The sequence below is a fragment of the Diceros bicornis genome, chromosome 35 (genome assembly GCF_020826845.1).
Source record: "Diceros bicornis minor isolate mBicDic1 chromosome 35, mDicBic1.mat.cur, whole genome shotgun sequence".
Lineage (NCBI taxonomy): Eukaryota > Metazoa > Chordata > Mammalia > Perissodactyla > Rhinocerotidae > Diceros > Diceros bicornis.
The window spans coordinates 5,463,215-5,487,571 of NC_080774.1; the positions used below are offsets into that span (position 1 = coordinate 5,463,215).

At 47.0% G+C, this 24,357-nt stretch overlaps 1 protein-coding gene across 1 annotated transcript in view; it reads right to left on the reverse strand.

Annotated features, from left to right (window-relative positions):
- LOC131398033 (transmembrane protein 132B) overlaps nucleotides 1–24,357 on the reverse strand; it is a 202,518-nt gene that overhangs the window by 149,127 nt on the left and 29,034 nt on the right. The window contains exon 3 of the mRNA XM_058531084.1: nucleotides 8,486–8,632. Coding sequence (XP_058387067.1) covers nucleotides 8,486–8,632 — 147 coding nt within the window. The remainder of the gene's footprint in view (nucleotides 1–8,485; nucleotides 8,633–24,357) is intronic.

The following is a 24,357-nucleotide window of genomic DNA, read 5'->3' on the forward strand; positions in this document are numbered from 1 at the left end:
GTAATGAAATGCCACTACCTATTCTAACAGATGTCTATTAGAATGGCCAATATCCAGAACTCACAACACCAAATGTTAGTGACGATGTGGAGTAACAGGAACTCTCAGTCATTGCTGGTGAGAATGCCCAATGGTACAGCTACTTTAGAAGACAGTTCAGCTGTTTCATACAAAACTAAACATGCTCTCGCCACATGATCCAGCAATCGCACTCCTTGGTATTTACTCAAAGGAGATGAAACTTATGTCTACACAAAAACCTGCACACAGATGTTTATAGCAGCTTTATTCATAATTGCCAAAACTTGGAGGCAACCAAGATGTCCTTCAGTAGGTGGATGGATAAATAAACTGTGGTACATCAGACAACAGAATATTATTCAGTGCTAAAAAGAAATGAGCTATCAAGCCGTGAGAAGACATAGAGGAACCTTAAACGCATATTACTAAGTGAAAGAAGCCAGCCTGAAAAGGCCACATACTGTCTGATTCCAACTACATGAGGTCCTGGAAAAGGCAAAACTATGGAGGCAGTAAGAAGATCAGTGGTTGGCAGGCATTCTGGAGGATGGAGGGAGGGGTGAGTAGGTGGAGCTCAGAGGAGTTTTAGGGCAGTGGAACTGTTCTTCATGACACTGGGATGATGGATACGTGTCATTATACACTTGTCCAAACTCAGAGAATGTAAAACACCAAGAGTGACTTCTAATGTATGCTGTGTGCTTAGTTAATAAGAATGTATCAGCACTGGCTCATAATTGTAACAAATGTGCCACACTAATGCAAGATATTAATAACAGGGGAAACCGTGTGCCAGGTGGTAATATGGGAATTCCCTGTAATTTCCGCTCAATTCCTCTGTAAACCTAAAACTGCTCAAAAAAGTTTTAATGTTTTTCAAAGGTATATTTGCAAACTCTTTGTATCAGTCAGGATAGACCACGTTACACCATGGTAACAAATGAATTCAAAACCTCAACGGCTTAGGACGACAAAGGTCCCGTCCTCACTCCCACCACCTGTCCCTGCCAGGTCAGCAGGGGCACTGCTCCATGCAGTCACCAACCAAGACTCTCTCCTTAACCAAGCTTGAGTCAGGCTCCTCGGAGCCCTCCCTCCTCTCGACCTTGGCCCTGTCCTTGCCACATCTGCATAGCCCAATTATAGCAAGACTCCTGCTAAGTCAGTTTAGAGGGAATCCCCCCATCCTTGACATCTGATCACTCTCCTTCTCTAAACAAATTCCTATCCCCACCCTTGATGTCTATCATTCTGGCCTGCCCTCAGGAGCATCTGGTCTGGTCAGCCTAGCAAAAATCCCCCCTTACCCTGATAATCTGCCATCTACCGACCCCACCCCCACCACGCCCATTCCCACCCTGCTCCTTGGCTATAAACCCCCAGCTGTCTTCACTGTGTTCAGAATTGAGCCCAGTCCTACACTGAGGTCTCTTGTCCCTTCTTGCAATAGTTTCTGAATAAAATCTCTCTTTACTACTCGAACTAGCTTCCTGCTCCGGTTCTCTCTGACGTCACTCAGAGCCCAGGCTGATGGGCGGGTTTTGACAGAGCCTTGCAGGCATTCTGCTCCGCCCCACACCATCCCTCCTTCAGGTGAGAGTCTCTGACCTGAAAGAAAAAGATGACTAGATTTGATAACACAAAAGCCTAAAACATTGCTAAAGTAACAGTATAATAATTTAAAAAACTAAAGACCACAAAGTAGGGGAAAACATTTGCAGACAAACAGGAGAAATTGTGAAACTTCACCAGAAATTAAGTCAATGCAAATTAAGCCTACAAAAAGATAGCCATATTTCAACTATCAAATTCTCTTTTTCAGGCAACACCCAATGTCAGTAAAGGCATTGACAGCTGGACACTCTCACCCAGAGCTGGTAGAGTAAACTGGCAGGAAAATGCCACAAAAGCATCAAAAACTTAAAACATCATCCTATCTTTTGAGCTACCCATTCACTTCTAGGATTCTCTCCTGAAGATTTACCTACAGGAATATTCAACAGACATCTTACATTTAAAAAGAAAAAAAGAATGTTTAAAAGGGGGGAAAAAGAAACATAAAAATGGCTAGTGGCGATGTTTAAAAAACGAAATATGATGGATTAATAGAATATACCTCTATAATATCAATAGAATATTATACTGCTATTAAATATTACATTTAAAATTATAGCTTCATTGAAAGTCTCCATGAATCCTGAAATTGTTGTAAAAAATTGTTTATGCATGCATATTTGTATTTTGGGGGGCAGAGGGTCCACCACTTTTACCACTCTTTCAAAGAAGTTGATAATTATTGTTATAATTAAATATTTAATGAAAAGATGTTGCCATATATTTATTCTATGTTGTTACAGAAAACAACAGCTTTCAAAGCTAAACAAATTCTAGTATTGACAAAAATAACATACCTGTGCACATCATATACATGTGAACACATACATGCAAACATACTCATCAGAACATTAACAGTGGTTACCTTTGAATCACGCATAGGTTCAGGGACGACTTTTATCTTCTCCACTTTACTCAGCTGTATTTGCTAACTTTCTTACAACTGAATATCTATTACTTTTGAAGTAAAAAGCCTTCTATTATACCTACGCTGAAACTGGCCAGCAGTATAAATTCACAATGAGTTTCCCACTGGTTATAAAAAGAGGTGGAGGTTTTTAAAAATATTTCTTTTTTTCTTTTCTTTGGCTGGCCTGATTCTTTTTGGGGGGATAGAGGAGGAGTTCTCCAGTTCCTATAGGTGAAATCTATTGTCACTTTCTAGTGTGAATTACAGGAGGATCCAGTACATAATGTATTTCTATACATCAAATCCTGGTTTTGAACTATTGTGGCGGCTGGTACTCAGAGATCTCCAGGTGTCCAGTGGCAAATGCTATTGTAAATCCAAGAATTGTGTGTTTCTAAATCCATTATTTTCAAATCCTTCAATTGTTAAAAATAAAATACCTTTATATTCTCATGTGGTTTAAATTTATTAATATTTCATTCATTCCTGTATCCTAGTAATTCTTCAACCCTGGGTACACATTAAAATCACTGGGGAGTTTTCTTAAAATGCCAATCCCTGTGACCTCCCTGCCACCTCGGGTCTAAGGAATATGTACTTTTTCTTTTTTTTTTTCTTGTGAGGAAGATCAGCTCTGAGATAACATCCAGGCCAATCCTCCTCTTTTTGCTGAGGAAGACTGGCCCTGGGCTAACATCCATGCCTATCTTCTTCCACTTTATGTGGGACGCCGCCACAGCATGGCCTGACAAGCGGTGCCTCGGTGCGCGCCCAGGATCGAAATCCGGGCCGCCAGCAGCAGAGCACGCGCACGTAACCGCTACGCCACGGGGCCGGCCCCAGGAATATGTACTTTTTAAAGACTCCCAGGCTATTCTGATGGGCATCCAGGATCGAGAAGCCCCGATTTATTCATTCAACAAGTAATCATTAAGCTCCTGTACTAGCTTCCTAGGGCTGCTGTAACAAAGTACCACAAACCTGCCGGCTTAAAACAACAGAGTTTTATTCTCTCGCGGTTCTGGAAGCCAGAGCTAAAATCAGGGCCACACTCCCTCCTAAGGCTCTAGGGGAGAATCGTTGCCTCTTCCAGCTTCTGGGGACTCCAGGCGTTCGCTGGCTTCCTTGGTTTGAGACTCCAATCTCTGCCCCCACCTTCACATCACCTTCTCCTCTATGTGTCTTCTCTGCGTGTCTACCCTACAGGGACACTTGTCACTGGATTGAAGCCCTACCCAGATAATCGAGGATGATCTTGTCTCAAGATTCTTAACTTAATTACCTCTGCAAAGACCCTTTTTCCAAATAAGGTCACATTTGAAAGTTCCAAGGATTAGGATGTGGACACATCTTTTGAGGGGCCACCATTCAACCACTACAGCCCCTATTTCCATATACTAGATGGCCAGCCAGTGCTGTGGGTACGGCTTTTTACTGAGTTTTCAGTCCAGTTGGGATAAGAGAGCTGAAAGATGGAGATGGAAGGAGAACGCTAAGGGCGTGCAAACAGGACTTCTCGTGCCTCGTGAATGGTCTAGCGCAGTGGGTAAGAGCGTGGACTCGGAAGTCAGATTGCTTTGGCTATACGTACTGGTTCTGAGACCTTGGGAAGTCATTCAAATGGAGTCTCAATTTATACATGTGTTAAATGGGAATAATGATACTTATCTGCTTCACAGGGTTCTAACATTTCTAACTTTCAAAAGTTTATTTTCTTAAAGGATTTACAATAGTGTCTGGCACCTAATAAGTACTATATGTTTTCCACTTCTAAAATAAAATAAGGAATGGACGACAGGTTCACACAAAATTGCTCTCAAAGACATACTAAATCATTCCATCCATTCTATCCTTTCTCTCCCAGTAAAATCTTTTATAGAAGGAAAGAAATCAACATAAACTGAGTCTGGTTGGAAAAATTACTCCTACTTCTCAGAAACAACGGCAGCTGTTATCACTAAACTGTGTTCATTCTTTTTTTTTTTTTTTAACTTGAATAAGAATCCTTAAGCACAATGAAAGATTTAGCCTGGTTCGTGCTTCAGGAATCCATAAAATGACAGACGACACAGTAACTTTCTTATATTAACATTGTTGCTTAATGTTCAACTGATAAGTTTCACAAAAAACAATGAGTTCTCAAGTTTGTTAAAATGATGATCTCTTCTTCTGCTCAATTGGAGATAATATTTTCTGGATTACAGTAGGCAAAGATGAACGCCTGAAAGATTGGTTCTGGATTTTCAAACGTGGTAACCTTCACAGTCAACATCTGACTTTGACCTTGATCTCACCTTGAGTTGGATGACAATGATGTGGGGTGTGTCTATTTCTTTAAAGAAATCTATTTGGGGGCTTTTGGCTTTCTACCCTATAGAGAGGCACAAACTCCTCTTTGCATGGTGCCCCCTGAGCTTTTCTCCAATCTTCCGATGAGAAGGAGCTCGGTGTCGTGGCTTCTGACCACATAAAAAGTTTTGGCTTATTTCCTCCGAGGTTTGGGTTCCAATAGGCAGACAGAAACCATTCAAGGAACAACCTCCAGCTCTCCAGCTGCACGTGGTTTCCATGCAAATTGTCCATCATCCAGCTTTCACTCTCATTGGTTCCATATTATCTGTTCTGAACACTTTCCAATTTGCTTATTTTTCTAATCTCTTCTCTCCCCTTTTGGCGACACTACCCTTTATCTTCTGGTTTTCATCTTGATGACTCACGTTTCCTCACAATGAGTGTTCATTAAAATATTTTAAATTAAGACCTTTATGGCCTTTCTAACCCGGCGCATCGGGTCTTCCCTTGCAACACATTTTTAATTCTTATCACAGAATTTCAGGCAGTTTGTACATTATATTCTATTAAAAACTCTATTCCGCCCAAGGTTGTCACAATTCAGAGATTTCGGCTTTCTGTGGGACGCTTTGTTAGAGATATATTCATAGATTCATTTTGTTAGCTGACAAACATGGTCCATGAGCCTGTATTTCACACCTCATTTGATATCACAATTCAACACAAAGTATAAAAAGAAGCAATTATTTATTTAGATTATGGAATGGGTTTTAGAGGGGTATTAGATAAGCATAAACTGTCATGCCAAGGCAACAATCCCTGTCCTCCTCGCAGCCCAAGGGAAGTCAAAAGCTGGCGGTGAACAGGAGAAAGAGGACACCAGGATGTGAGGGCTCATAATTATGTGACGCTGGTTATATAACGACTTTTTCTTATAACCTTTTTTTATCTCTTCTAAAGAGAATGCAAAACTGATTCTCACAACACCAAAAGTGATAACCACAGCCTGCATTTTTCCTTCAAGTTAAAACATCACCTCTTGATCAGTCCAATACCTCACCAAAATCAATTTCCTACGCAGAGACCACGGACGCCGCCGTTATATGTGCAGAGATTTCCAAGGGCGCAGGTCAGAGCATACCATGAGACTCCCCCAGCACAACAGGAGGGCCAGCAGGACTGTGCTGACTGCCCGGCCACCTCTTGCCCTCTCAGCATCCATTCCCCCGAGAACCCTCCCCCATACTCCAAGCCCATGTCGTCCAAGTGGGTCCTTCCACCTGCTACTTCCAGGGCTGGCTACAGAGACTGGGTCTGGGTGGATCCATGTTACTGCAAGCTGAGCCAGTGATGGCCACCCCCAGGACTTGTGCTGGACCTGGTGGGGAAAAGCAGCCTCCTCCCTGAAGTGACCAAGTCAGCAGGATGGACGCTGGGAGCTGCTGGTGGCCAACCTGCCACCACGAGGGAAGAGTCTGCCAGAGATAACCCCAACCCAGAGGAAAGACAAGAGACGGGATACGGCTTGAGCATGTGGATCAGACACGCTGTACCAGTCCACCCCTGAACTTCTCCGTATGCATGAGGAGCCTACATCCCCTTTGTGGCTTGGGCTTCATCAGCACAGTATCTAACAGCATCAACTAGACAAAGCCCACCTGATCAACACCCCAGCAACCCAGAGGAAGTCTCCCAGTGGGGACACACGCACACACGAGGCCCCAGTGCAAAACAGAGATCAAGCCACAACCTGTGACGGATACTACCCCGAGTGTGGAAACGCTGCTAGCTGACCACCATTCTCCCACCCTTCTTCTCTGACAGCAAAGACAAACTCCCACCACAAAGCCTGGAAATAATACCAGATATTCACTTTCCCAGACTACCTTGCTTCTTGGGCAAAAGCATGGAATGAGATCTAAAGGGGAGACTTCCAAGGGTATTGTTGGAAAGGTCTTCTTCCTGGTAAAAAGAGACACCCGAGGAGAAGCCCCCCTCCCTTCCAGTCTTTGTGTACATCTGGATGAGTCTGCGATGCCTGGAACTGCTGTAGCCATCTTGCGACCATGGGGAAACAAGCTGGAGGATGACAGCCAGTGAACTGGGTACCATAGAGTGGAAAGATAGAACACACCTGGGTGACACAACTGTGCAGCTGAATTAACCAACCACACAACCACCCACCTCTCAATTGCTTGTCATGCAGGATGATAAAACCCTATATTTGCAACCACTTTAAGGTGGGTATTCCATTGCTTGCAACTGAAAGCCCCTGAGCAAACATAACAATCCTAGGTTCCCTCCACGTAGTGACAACTCAGGCTGTGGGCGTGCTCAGCATGCGGATACAGATTTCTAGGACACCATGGGTCACGTGAGGTCGCAGACTAAAGTCTGTCTAGGGACGTAAAGGACAAGGACCAGAATGTTGAGTTTGGAGTGAGAGGCACCAGATCACTTGACCAGTATTCCTGACACAAGGTTGACCACTCAACCTGAGTCACTTCCTTCCCTTCGAAAGAGATCTCCAAAAGCCGGCAGAGCAGAGTTCCAGCTGAGGTTGGCAGGGTCATCCAAGAGAGACAGCACTCGGCACATCACTCCATTGGAAAGGCAAGCTCTGCCCATCTCTCCACTTCTCACGCTCGCACCCGCCCACCCCCTGGTCCGTTCACGGAGTGCCCCCTCGATGCCAACTCTGTGGACCTCGAAGAGTTTAAATCCCAGAGAAGAAAGAAAAGAGGACAGGTGATGACAACAGAAGGTGACAAGGAACAGATCTGAACGGTGCTCGTATGCCAAGCTGAGGGGTCTGAGTCTCGTCCTGGCTGAAGCACGAGCCGTTGCTGGTTTGAAAGCAGGAGGTCTGCATATCCAGTATTACTCACTGGCCCGACCACTGAAGCATCCCCACAGAAAGCGGGTGTCCGATAAAAGGGGACGAGAGTGAGGCAAAGAGACTGTAGAGAGGCTGTTGCAACAGGGGTGAGAGCTCCGTCTGCCTGCTGGGCATCCTGATGCACGATTATTAGCAATGGCCTCCCTCTGCTTCCCGCGTGAGCTCAGCCCGTAAAACCCAAGGGGCATCTGCGCTGAGAAGACAGCCGTCTGCCAGCAATGCCAAGTTCACCCAACTTACCGTTCTGAGCCCTGTGCCGGTACCCGGGGGTGGTATCTGCAAAATGATGACACTTAAGCCCCAAGAGACGATCGCTCAATAGCAGCCGCCACTATCAGTTTGCTCATAAAAAAGTACATTTCTCCATTCCTCTTAGATCATTTCTATTTCCCCCATTTCATTCTTCAACTCTTCACTGCAAACAATAATAATAATAATAAATTCTTGAAATATGGTTATCAAACCCTGCACTGTGACAAATGCGAGTTCAGGAAATTTTTGAGACTGTCAATCTAATTACGTCGTTGGCGTATAAAGAGCGTAAAGAATAAAAGCCCCACACGGCGGCACGTCCCCGTAATGGAGGTGTTCAGAAGCCACAGGACTGAGCTGCGCTGAAGAGCCGAAAGGAACACATCTCCCATTAAACGCAGAGGCATCGCTTTATTTACACCCACATTCCTTTGCTCTCAGCAATGCAGCCCTCCCAGCCCCCACTGCCAAGGCGCCCCCAGGCCCTCAGCGCTCACCTGCTCTGCAGGTCCGGGAGATGGCCCACACAGGTGAGGGCGGCCGTGGTCTGGACGCTGCCATTATCTATTTCCTCCTGGACCGCCCACTGGTCTTCGCTGCTGACTCTCACTGCTGTGATTTTCACACCTGCTGCTGCCTTAATTCTGTGGGGTAGAAAAAATAAAAAAAAAATACATATATATATGTATATATAACCATTTTAGTTCAAAACAGGTGGTAAAAATATGGAGCTCGAGCAGATCCCCCCCTTGCCTCTGGGAGACATAAGGAAGAGTGGCAGTCAACGGCTTTCCTTTGAAAACTAAGTGTCCTGTTATTTTTACAAGCTCCCTGAAGAAGGAGCCCCAGCATTCTGTGTTAATTTTCTGTTGAATCAGTGTGTTGGGAACCAGATCACTTTCTGCTTCAGGGGCCCCGTGGGATGGAAAGGAGACAGATGTGTCTGGACAGGAGTGGCTGGAATCTGTGGGCCCATTCCTCACCTGGAGATGGGAAAGGGTCCCCACAAGGTGAGAGGGGCATGAGAGGCTGTGGGGGCTATGCAAGCCCAAGGAGTTGCCCCACCCAGGGGACAGAGGAGGAGGCGCTGCAGTGACCACACTATGAGGAGGAGACAGTGGGAGCATGCAGACCTCAGGAGAAAAATAAGCCCGGCATCCAGGCCAGATAACACAGCCAGGCAGTGTCTGGTACAGTGTTTGCAGAACTCTGTTCCCCAAGGAGGAATCCAGGGACCCGGTTCTTCAGCCATTGAGAAAAGGCCAAGGAGGGCTCACAGCCTGGGTTGTCTTCATCTGCTCCCTGCTCCTAAAATGATCCTCGCATTACTACTAACCAGAGGATATCTCCTCAGTAACAGTGGAGATTGCATGGGCAGTGCCCCAGTTCTCCAAGAGCAGCCTTGGGACTTGCCCTGACGCTGTGGACGTGTCTGGAGAACAATCAGGAGGAAGGTAGGGCCGTGGAGAGCCCCACTGCTCGCTGCACCTTAACTAGACGTATGTAACACCAAAAGGATGTGCTTGGACTTCCGAGGGTCAGCACGTGCTCGGTGCCTGACCCCTCTGCTTCCCAGAGGCCTGTGCCGCAACGAGAAATGCCCAGTGGGGCTCTGGGCACCCTTTTCCACAGATATAGCAAAAGGAATGCATGATGCAGAAAATTCATATCTGCAGGAGTTAGTGAAGTGTCAACAAAGACAGATCCATTAAGACAAACATCCCACCACCACCAAGAACTTAGAAGCAAAGATTCCCTCCAAGAGGTTAATTAATCAAATCCACACATAACAGCAAGGTCGAAGACACCAGTAAGAACAGGTGAACAAAAATGAAAGAACAACCTGCAGAATGAGAGAAAATAGCTACAAATCATATACCTGATAAAAGTGTAGTACCCAGAATATATAAAGAGCTCTTGCAACTCAACAACAAAAGGACATATAACCCAATTTAAAGGAAGGCAAAGATCTTGAGTAGACATTTCTCCAAAGAAGATATACATGGCCAACAAGTACAGGAAGAGATGTTCAGCATAATTAGTCAATAGGGAAATGCAAACCAAAACCACAATGAGATCCCACCTCACACTCACAAGGACAGCTATAATCACAAAAAGGGAAAATAACAGCGTTGGAAATGATGTGGAGAAACTGGAACCCTTGTGCACTGTTGGTGGGAATGTAAAATGGCGAAGCCTCTGTGGAAAACAGTTTGGCAGTTGCTCAAAAAGTGAAACATAGAATTACCATATGATCCAGCAATTCCACTCATAGGTGTAGACCCAAAAGAACTGAAAACAGATGCTCAAATACTTACCCATGTGTGCTCACAGCAGCACTATTTACGATAGCTAAAAGATGGAAACCCAAATGGCCATCATTTGAAGAATGGATAAATGAAATCTGGTATATACGTATCACGGTATATTACTCAGCCATAAAAAGGAATGAAGTTCTGATCCACCTTACAATGTGGATGAACCTTGAAAACGTTATTCTAGGTGAAAGAAGCCAGTCACAAAAGGCCACATAATGTACGATTCCATTTATATAAAACACCCGGAGTAGGTGAATCCACAGGGAGAGATGCATACTGGCGGTTGCTGGGGGCTGGTGGGTAGGAATGGGGAGAGACTGCTTAACTAACGGGTGTGGGGTTTCCATGTAGACGATGAAAGTTCTCTGGAACGACTGGGGCAGGGTTTGCACAACACTGTCGCTTTACTAAATGCTCCTGAATTGCTCATTTGGCAATGGTTAATTTTATGTTATATGAATTTTGCCTCCATAAAAAAAAGAAAACAAAACAAAAAAAAAAAACAGGTGAAAAGCCCCTCCCAGAAGTGGTTAAAACTTAAAGAGGATTTATCAAAATCAAAACACCATTAAGACTCAAAGAAGAGAACCTCTAAAGGCAGAATTTCAAGCAGCAGGAGACAGAGTTCTGGACTCGAGGGCTGTCCTAAAGCCCCGATTTTGCTGCCTACCATAAGGAAGCCCGGGGAGGAATGAGGTGTATTCCCCTTCCTATAGGTCTTTGCACAGACGCTAAGACATTCGCCTGCTAGCTCTTGCATAAGGGCTAGGATTTCCTGAGAAATCCCTGCAATTCAGCAGTTCCCTCTGGAGACTCTGATGCCATTCTTCGCCCTGACTTGATCACTCTGCCTGCTGAATTCTGGTGACTAAATGTGCCACCTCCTCAAAGCCTTCTTTCTCGCCATCATGATGTTCCAGGAATTAATTTATGTGAACCACGAATAGAGGCATCCTGTTCTGTCCCTACTTTCAGCCACTCCGTCTTGCTGCCAAAGGGGCAATTGGAGGGAATGTTCCAGAACTCGTGTCTCCATAAGCAGAGTCCTCCCGCTGTCGATGGCGCCTCCTCATTTCTGTCAGTACTTGCTATTTTAACAACCTATAATGCTCTTTTACATGCACGCGACAGCTCACAGAGTCCTTTCAAGTAGCCCCACGGTCAGAGTTACGACTATTGTTCTCAATGTCCAGAAGAACAAACTGTGGCCCTCCCACCCCCGGAGTGAGTAACCAGCTGGAGGTCACAGAGCTGGTCCACGGCAGAGCCAGGATTAGAAACCAGATCCCCTCAGTCCAAATCCCGCTCCCCTCCCTCCCGCTCTGCCACACACACAGGGTTTCTTTCACGACCCACACTTGCACCGTTTACTGCCTGACAGACGCCCCAGTGCTTAAGCCTGGTGACTACAACGTGTTGCATTTTCAGCTCCTAACTGAGCCCTAATGGCCAGCTCTCTCCCCTTCTGTCTTGGAGGTACCCATACGGCACGTGCACTGAGGATCTCCTTGCAGGTTTTTGTCTACTACTATTTCTTTCATTCCGATCCAGAAACAAGGCACGGATCCCATTGTCCTCAGAGGCCTCGTCCCTCAGCGTCAATTGATTCGTGTGATGCGATGCACAGTGCCTCCCCCACCGTCCTCCTCTGCTGTCTTTTCTGTTGTTCCCGACAGAGGCCACTGCAACAGGTGAATTGTCCCCAGGAGTCTGAGAAGCAGACGTCCAGCCAGGGGTGACAGCTGAAGTATTTCACAAAGTATTTAACAGCAGGGACAGAGCCCATGTGCTCCGTGTGTGTTAATGTGTGTACTTACTGGTCCTAAAGAGGTCCAGGGAGTCCCGGGGGAGAGGGGGAGGCAGACCCAGGACAGTGACCGTTAACTAACACATGGCAACATTTTCAATATTTTAGCCACCAGCAGGGTCACACCAGTGCCTGCGGGTGCTGCATCAGGCTGCTCCACCTGAGGGAAGTCACTGCACTTGAAAGAGGCAGGGGACAGAGCCAGGTGGCCTCCCAGGGGTTTTCTCAGAGGGGCTTATTGGTCCCATGACACCCTGAATGCTTTTCTACGTGCCGCTGAGCTCTCGAGACAGCATCCGACTCCCCCCCCCCCGCCTTTTCCTGGGCGTCTGGAGCCCAGATGACAGCTCATCCCAGTGACCCTCCACTTGCTCTCCTTCCCAGGGGAGCCAGCCACCAATTACCCTACAGGTTTGGCCAGCTAGGCATGTCCGTTTTCTCCCCTGAAGCGTCACTGGCTCTCAATTTCCGCTCCCATCCACCACCCTTCTGTCCACACCCAAGCACTCTGCTTGGCATTAGGGCTCAGGACACAGTTACTTTTTCCCCTATCCCCACCCACCTCCCAACCCACCTAGGAGTACTGTGACCCCTCCCTGATGCCCTCATGCCTCCCTGCAGGACAGGTCTTCTCTGGTTCCAGTAGCTCCCCAGAGGTGTAGCAAAGACAGACCTGAGCCCAGGACCCTGCTGCAACGGCAATCGGGAACACAAGGGGATACAGAAACTTCCATGTGGTTAATTTCCAGGCAAAGAGGAAGTCTCCCAAAACCAAATAATTACCTTGCCCCCACTCTAGGCATTCTAGGGCCCAGCTTCTGCCCAAAAGTGGACTTTCCAGCTGCAAAAGTCTCTTCAAGAACCACAATAAAGACAAAGGGCCAGCCTGGTGGCACAGTGGTTGGGTTCACATGCTCTGCCTGAGTGGCCCAGGGTTCATGGGTTCAGATCCCAGGTGCAGACCTACACACCGCTCATCAAGTCATGCTGTGGTGGCATCCCATATACAAAATAGAGGAAGATTGGCAACAGATGTCAGCTCAGGGCTAATCTTCCTCACACACACACAAAAAAAACCCACAATGAAGATAAGCTATGTGCTGTTTCACTTAAGCTAAGGAGAGGAACTGTGAGCACAAAAGCCACAAATTATCTCCATAAGGGCTGAAGCCACAACATGACAGACATACTCCAAGGAGTGTTTGTCTTAACTTTTCAATTACTCTTACTAATTATCATATCATTACTACTATTAACAATCCACTCGAGCAAATCTCCGTGGACACTACAACAATCAAACGGGCATTTACCCATCAGAATGGCTAAAATGAAAAGACAGGAAATAGCAAGCGTCGGCATGGATGTGGAGTAATGGAGCGCTGTATGCATTACTGGAATGGGTGTAATTTGGTTCAGTCTCTTTGGAACACTGTTTGGTGACGTCTGCTAAACCTGAACTGAGCAGATCCAACAGCCCAGCACCTCTGCTCCCAGGCATCCACCACACAGAAACGCATGCACATGTCTTCAAAGGACGTGCAGGAGAAAGCTCACGGCAGCACCGTCGTATTGAGCCCCAAATGGAAACAGCCTAAATTTCTCATCAACACAGAACTGATACAGCACAGAGTCACCCAATGGAGGAAGATACGGCAATGACAGAATGAGCAGGCGACCACCACAAAAACAACGTGGACAAACCTCCAAATACAATGTTGAGTGAAAGAAGCCAGATACCAAAAAGCACACACTGTCTAACCCCACTTCTAGAAAGTCTCAAACAGCAACCTGATCTACGAGGCTGAAGTCAGCACTGTGGTCACTCCTTGGGGGAAGACAGTAACTGGACGGGGGTCCCCAGGGGGCTTCTGGGGTGTCAGCAACGTTCTGTTTCTTCTTCTGGGTGCTGGTTACGTGGTGGGTCGTGAGAATTCACCAGGCTGTGCTCACTTACGTGGACTTTTCTGTCCATGTTATAGTTCAGTATAAACTTCAAAACAAAGAAGCTGACCTCATGTTGGGAACAGGGATGCAAGTCGCAGCCAGGGGGACGCGACCACCGGATCTGATTTCTCCACTCTCCAAGCTCAGTGGGAGTTCTCAAGATGAATGAGACCACCCCCACCTGGACACACACAGGGGCTTCTCCCCCAAACCTCCACCACCTCTTGAGGTGTCCGGGGCCCCACCCTTGTTCTGAGGGGCACAGCGTGACCTGAAACTCTGACCCTGTCCATGAGGGGGAAGGGTCTTAGGGTCAGATGAGCATCCCTCCTGGCTGGACCAGGGCAGGTGACATTCCAGCTGCTGTAGATAAGCAACGAGAAAGATATCCAGACTCCAGGCCACCCTCCACCTGGCAGGGACCAGAGACAGGGCAGACCCACTGCTTCTCCCTCTCACTCCCATGTCTTTCCAGCAGCCACCGCCCAGCGGGCACAAGAGAACTTGCTCTGCAGGCACACCTGAGTCTGATACTTGGACCGTCCACTTCAGAACCAAATACTCAGCTCTTGGCAGGGAATTTGACTTGTTTGGTTGTCTACACAGTGGATGTGCAGTAAAGGATTAACCTTGCCCCAAGAGAGGTTTGGTCTCAGCTCTTGGGAGCTGACCTCTAAGCGCTTGGAGTGTCCTGCAGGATGAGAGTGTCTCTGTTTACCTGGGAGCCTTGGGCCATACCACATCATCTATGCTAACAATGGGATTACAGTAGGGAGCCTTGGGCCACATGGTATCAACTTGACCTCTGGAGGGACTAGAGACTAAGATCAGCCAAGTGGGTGGTCAGCCGTGTCTATGTGACCAAGCCCCAGCAAAAGCTCTGCACGCCAAGGCTCAGGTGAGCATCCCTGGTTGGCGACGCTCTGTGCACCTTGTCACACCTCAATTCTGGGGGAAGTCAGCACTGATCACACGACTCCACTGGGAGAGAACAGCAGTAGCTCGCCCCTGGACCTCTGCTGGATCCACCATGTGCCTCCTCCTTGGCCAGTCTTCCTCTGTATCTTTTCACTGTGATACAGTATCTGTGAGGGTAACAGCTTTGCTGAGTTCTGTGGGTTCTTTCAGTGAATTCTTGAATCTGAGAGTGGTCTTAGGGACCCCCAAACTTGCAAAAGTGAGGTCAGAAGTGAGGGTGGGCTTGGCTGTGGGTAAGTCAAGTTTTTCACTGTCTGCTTGGGAAGGCATTCAATTACAACTCTGAATCGTCAGTGCCCTGACATACTTTTCTACCACTTTTTATCTACCTAGCCCTCTAACATGTCAGGGAATTTCTTGAGTTCCAAGGGCTGTACATGAAGCACCCACAAATATAAAGAGGAACAAGGTTCCTTCCAGACCAGTGAGTCTCCAATGGTTTTGCCCACAGACCAAGACCATGGCCCACCTGCTCCCAGTACCCATTATACTGTGAAGAAAGAACTGATTAACAAAGGCCAAAATGTCTTGGGCACCTTCCATGTGCCCAGCACTGTCCAATGCCTTTCATTATTATAATTCACGTGTAACCTCCATACCACCCCGTGGGGTAGGTATTCATTCTGCTCCCATTCTCACATGAGGAACATGAGCGGCCACTAGACAGGCAAATTGTGTGGGCGTGGCGAGGAGAGGGATATTTTGTATTCTGCTTTAACCACAGGAGATAAAGAAGATTCATATTCCGACAGCAAAAGATACATATAGTCTGGCTATTGGAAATTCACTAGCCAAAATATTTAGATGAGCACGTCTACTAATGTTAGAGTGACCCCACAATCTGCCACAAGAAAGGTGCTCTCGAGGAAACTGAACCAAGGATCATGCAAAAGCAAGACAGGCCACAACTTGAAGCCACGACCATCTGAAGACAGTAGTGGTGACGCCCTGAAAATAACCTTCCTGTCCAAACCCCGACGGCCGCTTGGTGCCGGAAGCTGTGTGCACCCAGGCGCAGCTCAGAAATATTTGTGGAACTATAACAGCTAAGATTTACTGACGCCACTCCCATGGGCCAGCCGCTCCCAAGAGCCCTACATAAATTCTCTCTCTCTTTACCTGTATGAACACACTTCATCCTCTTACCAATGTTATGAGTGGGTGTCATTACCCCAGGTTTGCTAATGAGCAATCTGTGGCACCAAGAGATTAAGGAACAAGACCAAGATCAGAAGCTGAGTCCACTGTGGAGGCAGGATCCCTGATTCTGATCCCCGAGGCTGCCCTTCTGGCCGCTGCACCTGGTGTTTGCTCCAGGCTGCCCAGGGCCAGCCCCACCGCTCACCCTGTCTGTAATGCTGAGGCTCCTCCTCTCGCCAGGGAGGGAAAAAATAAGGGGGGCTATAGTGGGTTGAATAGTGTCCCCCAAACATTCATGTCCACCCAGAACCTCAGGATGTGACCTTTTCTGGAAACAGGGTCTTCCGTGATGTGACTAGTTAACGCCATCCCTGGAGTAAGAATGAAGTTAATCCCGTCTGAACCATGTGGGGGGAACTAGCAATGGGCCGCTCCCAAAAGGAAATCCAAGATACAACAGAAGAAATGAATGCTGGGTGTCGCAAACACAAGCCTAAAGCCAAGTTATTGAGGTTCTGCCTCTCTCCTAAATACAAGTTATAAAATTCTTCCGAAATTCCAGTTCTTAGTCCAAATCCTTCTTAATTTTAGGTTATATTTGTTAGAACAATTTAAGCCCGGAAAAATCCATGTCTTGAATATTCATTAAGTTTGATTTAGAGAAATATTTTTAGGCTTGGTGATATTCTTAACACTTGTTATTTAAAAACTACAGTATCTAAAACCAAGTGAAAAAGATTAATGGTCTCAGCCAGCATTGTAATGAGCTTGAGGGATTTGGGGGCTGATCAAGGAAAAGGATGTGACCACAAGGTGGCAGTAGCACGCAACAAGCTTTATCTGGGCAACAATCTGACAGATTTGCATGTTGCAGGAGTCCCTCATGGCATAAGACCTTCCCTCAATATGGCACGAGGGGACACCAGCCAGAAGGGCAGGAAGGCAAGGGAGCCCCAGGGGAGAGGAGGATCAGAGAGGGGATTATGTGTCTAGATGATGGCACTAAGCAGCCCAGTGGGAAGTCTCCCGGTCAGAGCTCCAAAGGGCAGCTGTGGCTCGAAGTCTCCTAGCTACAGGATCCATGGCTAACAGATGTTGGGTGCAGTTCTGCAGGGTATGCAAAGCAGGCAGGCTCTAAATGGATTAAAATGTGCTTATTTGGGATGTATTTAAAACAATTAGATGTGTAAAAATGTTAGTTTGGTGTTGGCACGCTTTTGAGCTAACAGGTCCTCTATGCTGGAAGACATAAAGGGGCCAATATACAAGGACAACCTTTGGCTCATTTCTGGAACAATTGCTTTCTGACATTCACAAAACCTTACATTTAGATTACCATAGGGTCTTCATTATACAAATATTTGTTATCTGAATTCTTGAAGTTACAGGATTACACAGAGAAGGATAAATTGGCAGAACAAGAAACTATTTGTTGATGAACTGATCCTTTGGAAAATCACTTCCCCACTCCCACTCAGCGCTTGGATGACACAGCATCTGTCCCCACTCACCACTCCAGCATCTCTGCTGTTTGGGTTGGTCAGGTTCTGCTGATTGTCAGCTACATATACGATGCAAATGCAATGCAAATCTACTGCAAAGCAAAACTGCAAATCTTGTAAAACTGGAGGATTGACAAATGCCAGGAAAGCTCCTGAGAAAGAGAACCCAGTGGGGGTCTACAGCCACCCCTGGAGAGACATTGACAAATGCTGACATTGACAAATGAACAGGAGAAAATCAACAAGGAGGACAGGGGCTTCAAAAGAGAGCAGTCTGAACAGCAAAGTACAGTGACGCTCTCGGGAAAACTGGGGAAGCCCTCAAATATTTCTGCTAAATTCATCCTTTTTGGGATCCTACTGGCGTTGTCATGTGAAATGAAAAATGCAATATTGCGCAGTTATATAAAATTGGAGGAAAATAACAAATATTCAACGGGCAGTGCATGCTTTGTTCTGAGTGGCATAGAGTGGGAATCACTGAACCTAAATTTGGTTTACTATGAGATAAAACAAATTTGTTGTCATAATCTTTATTTCATTTCTCAAGGAAGAAAAAATATCCCAATCAAGTTTCCCTTTTCTCATTATTTTCTATGAGATTTTACGTTCCCATTTTCAGTGGATTCATTTAATTGGCCAAATATTCTTGGATTAAAGAAAAACTTCCCATAATACCCTTGTAGCTTTGAATGGCAATGTTAAATGCATATTTTACGTGTGTGAAAATACGCTAATGTTCTGTGTTGGGGAACTGGCTTCCTCATGGTTCCTAAAACAGCACGTGCCTTCCTGCCTCTACACCTTTGCACCTGCTGTTCCCTCTGCCTGGAAAGCTCTCCCCAGGCACCCACAGGACGCGTTCCCTAATCTCCTTCAGGTTTGGGTAAATGTCACCTTCTCCATGAGACTCTCCTAGGCCACCCGATCTAAAACAGAACATGCACTTCCCTTTCCTTGTCTGTCATCTGTCCCCCCACTGGAAATAAGTGCCAGGAGAGCAGGGAGTTCTCTGTGTTGTTTCCTGCTTTATCCGTGGTTCTGAGAACCTGCCCGGCAAATGGGAGGCGCTTCATAAACATTGGTAAAATGAAGGGTCTCTGTCTAAGGTGTCGTCTGTCTCTAGATGCTCCATAAATATCAGACTTTGAGGGCTGAAGATGTCCAGTAAGAGAAAAAAGCTGCCAGAGGCAGGGGCAGGAATGAAGGCCTTGGAATCCTATGGACCAGAGGTTCTTGAGCTTTCGAGCACATCAGATCACCTGTGCAGCCGGTCACAGCCATCCGGACCCAGCCTCCAGAGACGGTGATTCACCAGATCTGGGCAGGACAAGACAGTGCTGTGTCCTTAAACAAGCTGCCACTCTGATGCAGGTGGGCCCCAGAACACCCTTCGGATCACAGTGTTTGGGATGCATTTCAGACAATCACATTCTTTCAAGGAGAGTAATGTCGGGAACATCTGGTGTTCGAGGCACTTTCTGAGATAAGCCAGCCCTGGGCGCTGCAGCACTTCAGGGTGTGAGTCAGGAAGACTATAAAGATACGTCTCATTTGGATTCTCCCAGCAAACCCCTTTCTCTATGATAAATTAACCAGAGAGAGATGCATGCATCTCCCACCAGGCACCTGGAGGCTGGCAAAGTCAGGCTGTGCTGAGAGCTCATTTCAGACCATGATTTAAACTTGAGAAGATTACAGGGCGGGGAGAGAGTCTGGGAGAGGAGCCCGCGGAGCTGGACCCGCCCAGATGACCACAGGGCAGGGGGGCTCCCTCCCGTCCAGGTGGCTGAAAACCTGGACACTGAGGATAGACACTGTTGGTCTCTGAGTCCAAAAGAGAACAGGAGCCATCTTGAAGGACAGACAGACAACCTGTGCTGGAAAAGCACATAGTCCACGAGAGTGGAGTGTTGGGGCACAGGAATTTCAGCTCTGAGAATAGGGATGTGCAAAGAGGGATCTTGATGCAAGTGAGAACTTCCCCAGAGCATGCGGGCTCCCGTGGGGCTGCCTCCCCTCTTGTCTCACTGCTTAATTTAATCTTTCACTAAGAAAGTCAGATATTAAGCAAACAATATGTACAGCTTTTGACAAATCAGAAATTTAACACTTTTACAAGCAAAAGAATGGTTTTAATCATCTCAGTGTTTCTACCACAACAGGCACCTTGATTTTATGGTCTTGTTTGTTTGTTTTTACCTCCTGGAGACAGCTAGATAAGCAGCAAAGTCGACTTGCAAAGCAATGGGGTCCGTGGAAGCAAGAGAGAAGGATAGATAAGAATGAGCTTTGCACCTATTTCTACTGCAATTCTAGAAATTTCTTCTCCACTCCGGCCAAGGCAGCTCTGAGTGTGGAAATGCCAGTAGGTTCGCTTCTGCAGGAAGCTCCATTCATCCTGTGAAGCTGACCTGGTCCTCGACTGCTCACCATGCCTCAATGAGACTGTCACTGTGTTGTTTCCCCAACCAAACGATGGCTTCTACCGTGCAATCATGTCTTCCCTGACTCCACGGACACTTGGTCAATCTCAAATCACAATGCCTTCCACGGGCCATCTAACGGAGCAAGAGTTCCCCAAAACTTTCTGTTGGGTCTCCCTTACTCTTTGCTACCTGTATTCGTTTCCTAGGGCTGTCATAACAAAGTACCACAAACTGGTGGCTTAAAACAGCAGAAATTTACTGACTTCCAGTTCTGGAGGCCAGAAGTCAAGGTGTCCACACGGTTGACACCTCCTGGAAGCTCTGGGGAGAATCTGTCCCAAGCCTCCTCCAGCTCCTGGTGTGGCCAGCAATCCTTGGTACTCCTCAGCTTGTAGACACGTCACTCCAATCACTGCCTCCCTTGTCACATGATGTTCTAGCTGTGTGTGTCTCAGCGTGTCCTCTTCTCTTCTTATAAGGACAGCAGTCATTGGATATAGGACCCTCCATAATCCAGTATGATCTCATCTCAACCAATTACATCCACAATGATCCTATTTCCAAATAAGGTCACATTCCAAGGTTCCGGGTGGACATGAATTTGGGGGAGACATTACACCTTCTATACAGGCACAAAGACAAGAAAAAAAAGGCAGAAAAGACAAGAGTGAGAAAAGGGAATGGCAAAGGTTCAGTTTGTTGATGCGCCGGGTGTCTGAGGGGAGAACAGAGGCCCGGGGACCACAGGAGGTGACCCTAGAGAGGACACAGGCTGAAACCCCAGCTGAGGGGCAGACTCGCTCGCCTCATCAAAGAGGAGTGACTCATCCATCCAATAGGTATTTACTGAGCACCCATGTTGCACTAAGACCTCTTTTGGAAGCTGGACACAGAGCAATGAGGAAAGTCCCTATTCCTGGAGAGTTCCCTTCAAGCAGGGAGAGACGGCAATAATCAAACGAATAAAATATACTGAGTAGTTACTACAATTCTGCACTACACAACAAGGGAGCTCTGGGACAGATATTTTGTCCCTAAGATTAAGCTCAAAAGGGAAATATGAATAAGAAATTGATGGTCCTCCATTTCCTGGAAGACATGTAAAGTTAATTGTCCTTTGATTATATTGAGGACATTTTAAGAATGATGACCTGACGACTGGATACCCTGAAACGTGCACGATTTCCAGTGCACCACCCAAGCGGTCTTCTATTGACATCACTTCAGCAGAAGCAGCAAGAATGGTCCACAGGAATCCAGGACACCTCTCATATAGCCCATCCTACACTCTCTCTCTCTCTCTCTCTCTCTCTCTCTCTCTCTCTCCCTCCCCTTTCTTCATACTTCTCACAGCATTAAGATAAGCAATTCTAAAACTCTGCCTTGGCCCCAGACATCCAAAACTAACAAAAAATGAGTGGATCCAGCCTGGAGCATGTCTTACCTAGCCACTTATCTGGTGTTGGTTCATACCATGTATGGCAGATAAACCCTAGGGTGGTCCACTATGACCGCCGACTCCTAGTGATAATACCTCTGTTTAGTCCTTTCCCCTTGAGTGTGGGTAGAACCTGTGACTTGCTTCTAACCAATAGATGTGGTAAAAGTGATGGAATGTCACTCCATGGTTACATTACATTTTACAAGACTTGCTAGCAGACTGACTCTAGAGACCACCTCTCCCTGGTGTCTTTGAAGAAGTAGGCAGCCATGTTGGGAGACCCATGTGGCAAGGGCTGGAGGTGGCCTCTAGGAGCTCAGAGAAGCCTCCAGACAACAGCTAGTAAAAATCCAGGGCCCTCAGTCCCAAAATAGCAAGGAAATAAGCTCTGCCAACAACACGAGTGAGTTTGGAAGCAGACTCTTCCCCAGTCGAGTCTCCAGATGAGAATGCAGCCAACACCTCGACTGCAGCCTGGTGAGACCCTGAGCAGAGGACCCAGCTAGGCTGTGCCTGGACTCCTGACCCACAGAAACTGTGAGATAATAAACGAGTGTTGTTTTAACCCTGCATGTTTGTGGTAATATTATTATGCAGCAGTAGAGAACAACTACACCATGTTTTAAAACTTCTGATTTGGTAGCCAACACTTAAGCATCAGTCAATTTCACACAGAAATCCAGATTCCTGATCTCTCATGAAAGACCAACAGATAGGACCACCCTGGGCTCACCATCCTGCCCGTTAATAACTGGCCTAAGCTGAGCAACAGCTGCACCCCAGCCAGGGCTGTGGTCTCCAGTTCCCCACAGCCCCCACCTCCCCCTACTGCCTCCCTGACACCGAGGCTGAGGGTCTGTTGCCACTAATTATTACGTTTGCTTTATGGTTTTTCTCTGAGTTGAGTCAGGAGGAGATGGGAGGACTTCTCGTGTCCACATCTGTGCCAACTCTTTTCTCATATCCAGTCTTCTTTGGTCATTTATGTTACCAGCCTGGTCAGTGTAGGCCAGCCCCTCTCAGTCGGTGCAACAGCACCCCCTAGAGGGCACGTGGAAAGAAGTAGGGTAACTGGGGCTGCCCAATGTCTGGAGGTAGGGGGTACTGCCGGCACTTAAAGGATTAGGGCCAGGATGCTAAATGCCCTGCAGTTCACAGAACGGTCTTGCCCCACTCCAAACGCCAATAGTCCCCCCATTGAGAAACACCGCTGACAACTGGTTTTTCTCCAGCTTCTGTCTTGGTAATGCCCCCCCCACCTACCCCCAAAACAAGTGCCTGTGACATCTTTCCCCAGGGAACTAGACCCCAGGCAGAGCTGCAGACACCCCCTAGCCACTCTGCCCTTGTCCCTATGCAGAGTGCATGCTCAGTTTTCAGTGCTGGTGAACACAACAGGAAGCAACTTCCCTACAAATTCTGGTTGTTCTGTGTCATGCTCATGAAGCCAATACCTGTCTCAGTTTCAAGCCCATAACTGTCCCACCATTGGGAACGTCAGCTGTTCATCTGGTTCACTTCTTTGCAGAGACCCCGTGTCAGCTCCCATCACGAGCATCAGTCCACCTCAGGTCACAGTTAAACATCTGACCTGACAAAAGCTCCCCCAACCCAGAAAGCTCTCTCCTCCGTGACTCCCACACATTGCCCCCAATCGTCATGCCCCAGAGAGTAAAGTTAATGACGGTGTGTGCCTCTCTGACAGCAAAACTGTACAATACACAGACACACACACACACACACACACACACACACACACACTGTGGGCAGCACTTGGCAAGGGGCAGGGAAGTTGATATTTTCTCAGGGCCCAATAAACGGGTTCTCATGATTCAATTAGTAAGGCAATATTGTTCTACAGGAACCTAGGATTAGTAAGTGCAGAGCAATTAAGAACCAGAAATGCTTTTGAAATGAAAGGGATTTGGAAAGCAGACACAGTCGCAGTGCTTTAGGATACAATTCAATTGAGGAGTATTTGATTTAATTTAAGGTCTGTTCACTGAGTATCTCTTACATGTCAGGCATTAACCACCTACTATGTGCAGCAGAAATAGGCAGTCCTAGGAGACAGACAGCAGAATAGTGAAGTTAAGACCACAGACTTTGAAGCTACACTTCTGGATTAAAACCTGGACTCCAGCTATGTGACCTTGGAAAAATCACTTAACCTCTTTGTGCCTCCATTCTTCTCATCTGTAAAATGGGACTATTAATAATAGTGCCTACCTCACAGTGTCCTTGCAAGGATTAAATGGAGACGGTATATACAAAATGCTTAGAACAGAGTGTGGCATATAAGGACTACACAGCGTTCGCTATGCCGGTGGTGGTGACAGGAGTGCCCGGCTCTGTCCCCTTCATTAACCAGCCCAGCCCTAAATGCCGACATTCCCAACCCTGGTTGTCTCACCCACAGAAAACCAGGTGGAACAGGGGAGTCTGCCCAGCATCCTGCCCCTCTCCTGATGCAGCACCTGGACTTCCCGTCGGGAGCCACCGATGCTCAGTCCAGGTGGTTCAGGTTGAGCTGACTCCACCCTCGGTTTAGGGATTGGTATGTGTGTGGCCAATCAAAGCACTGTGTCCTCCTGGACAGAGTGATTGGTCCAAGAAAGAACCATGTGACTCAACCAAACCAATCAGAATGTCCCATCCCTGGCCACAGTTGATTGGCTCACAAATAGACATGTGACCCAGGATTTGTCAAGGAGAGCTGAGCCCAGCCCTCTTTTCATTAAGCAATCAGTTTTCAGGAGTCCACCTTCTGCCTGAGAGTGAAACCAATAGATGAAAGCAGAGGTAGTAGG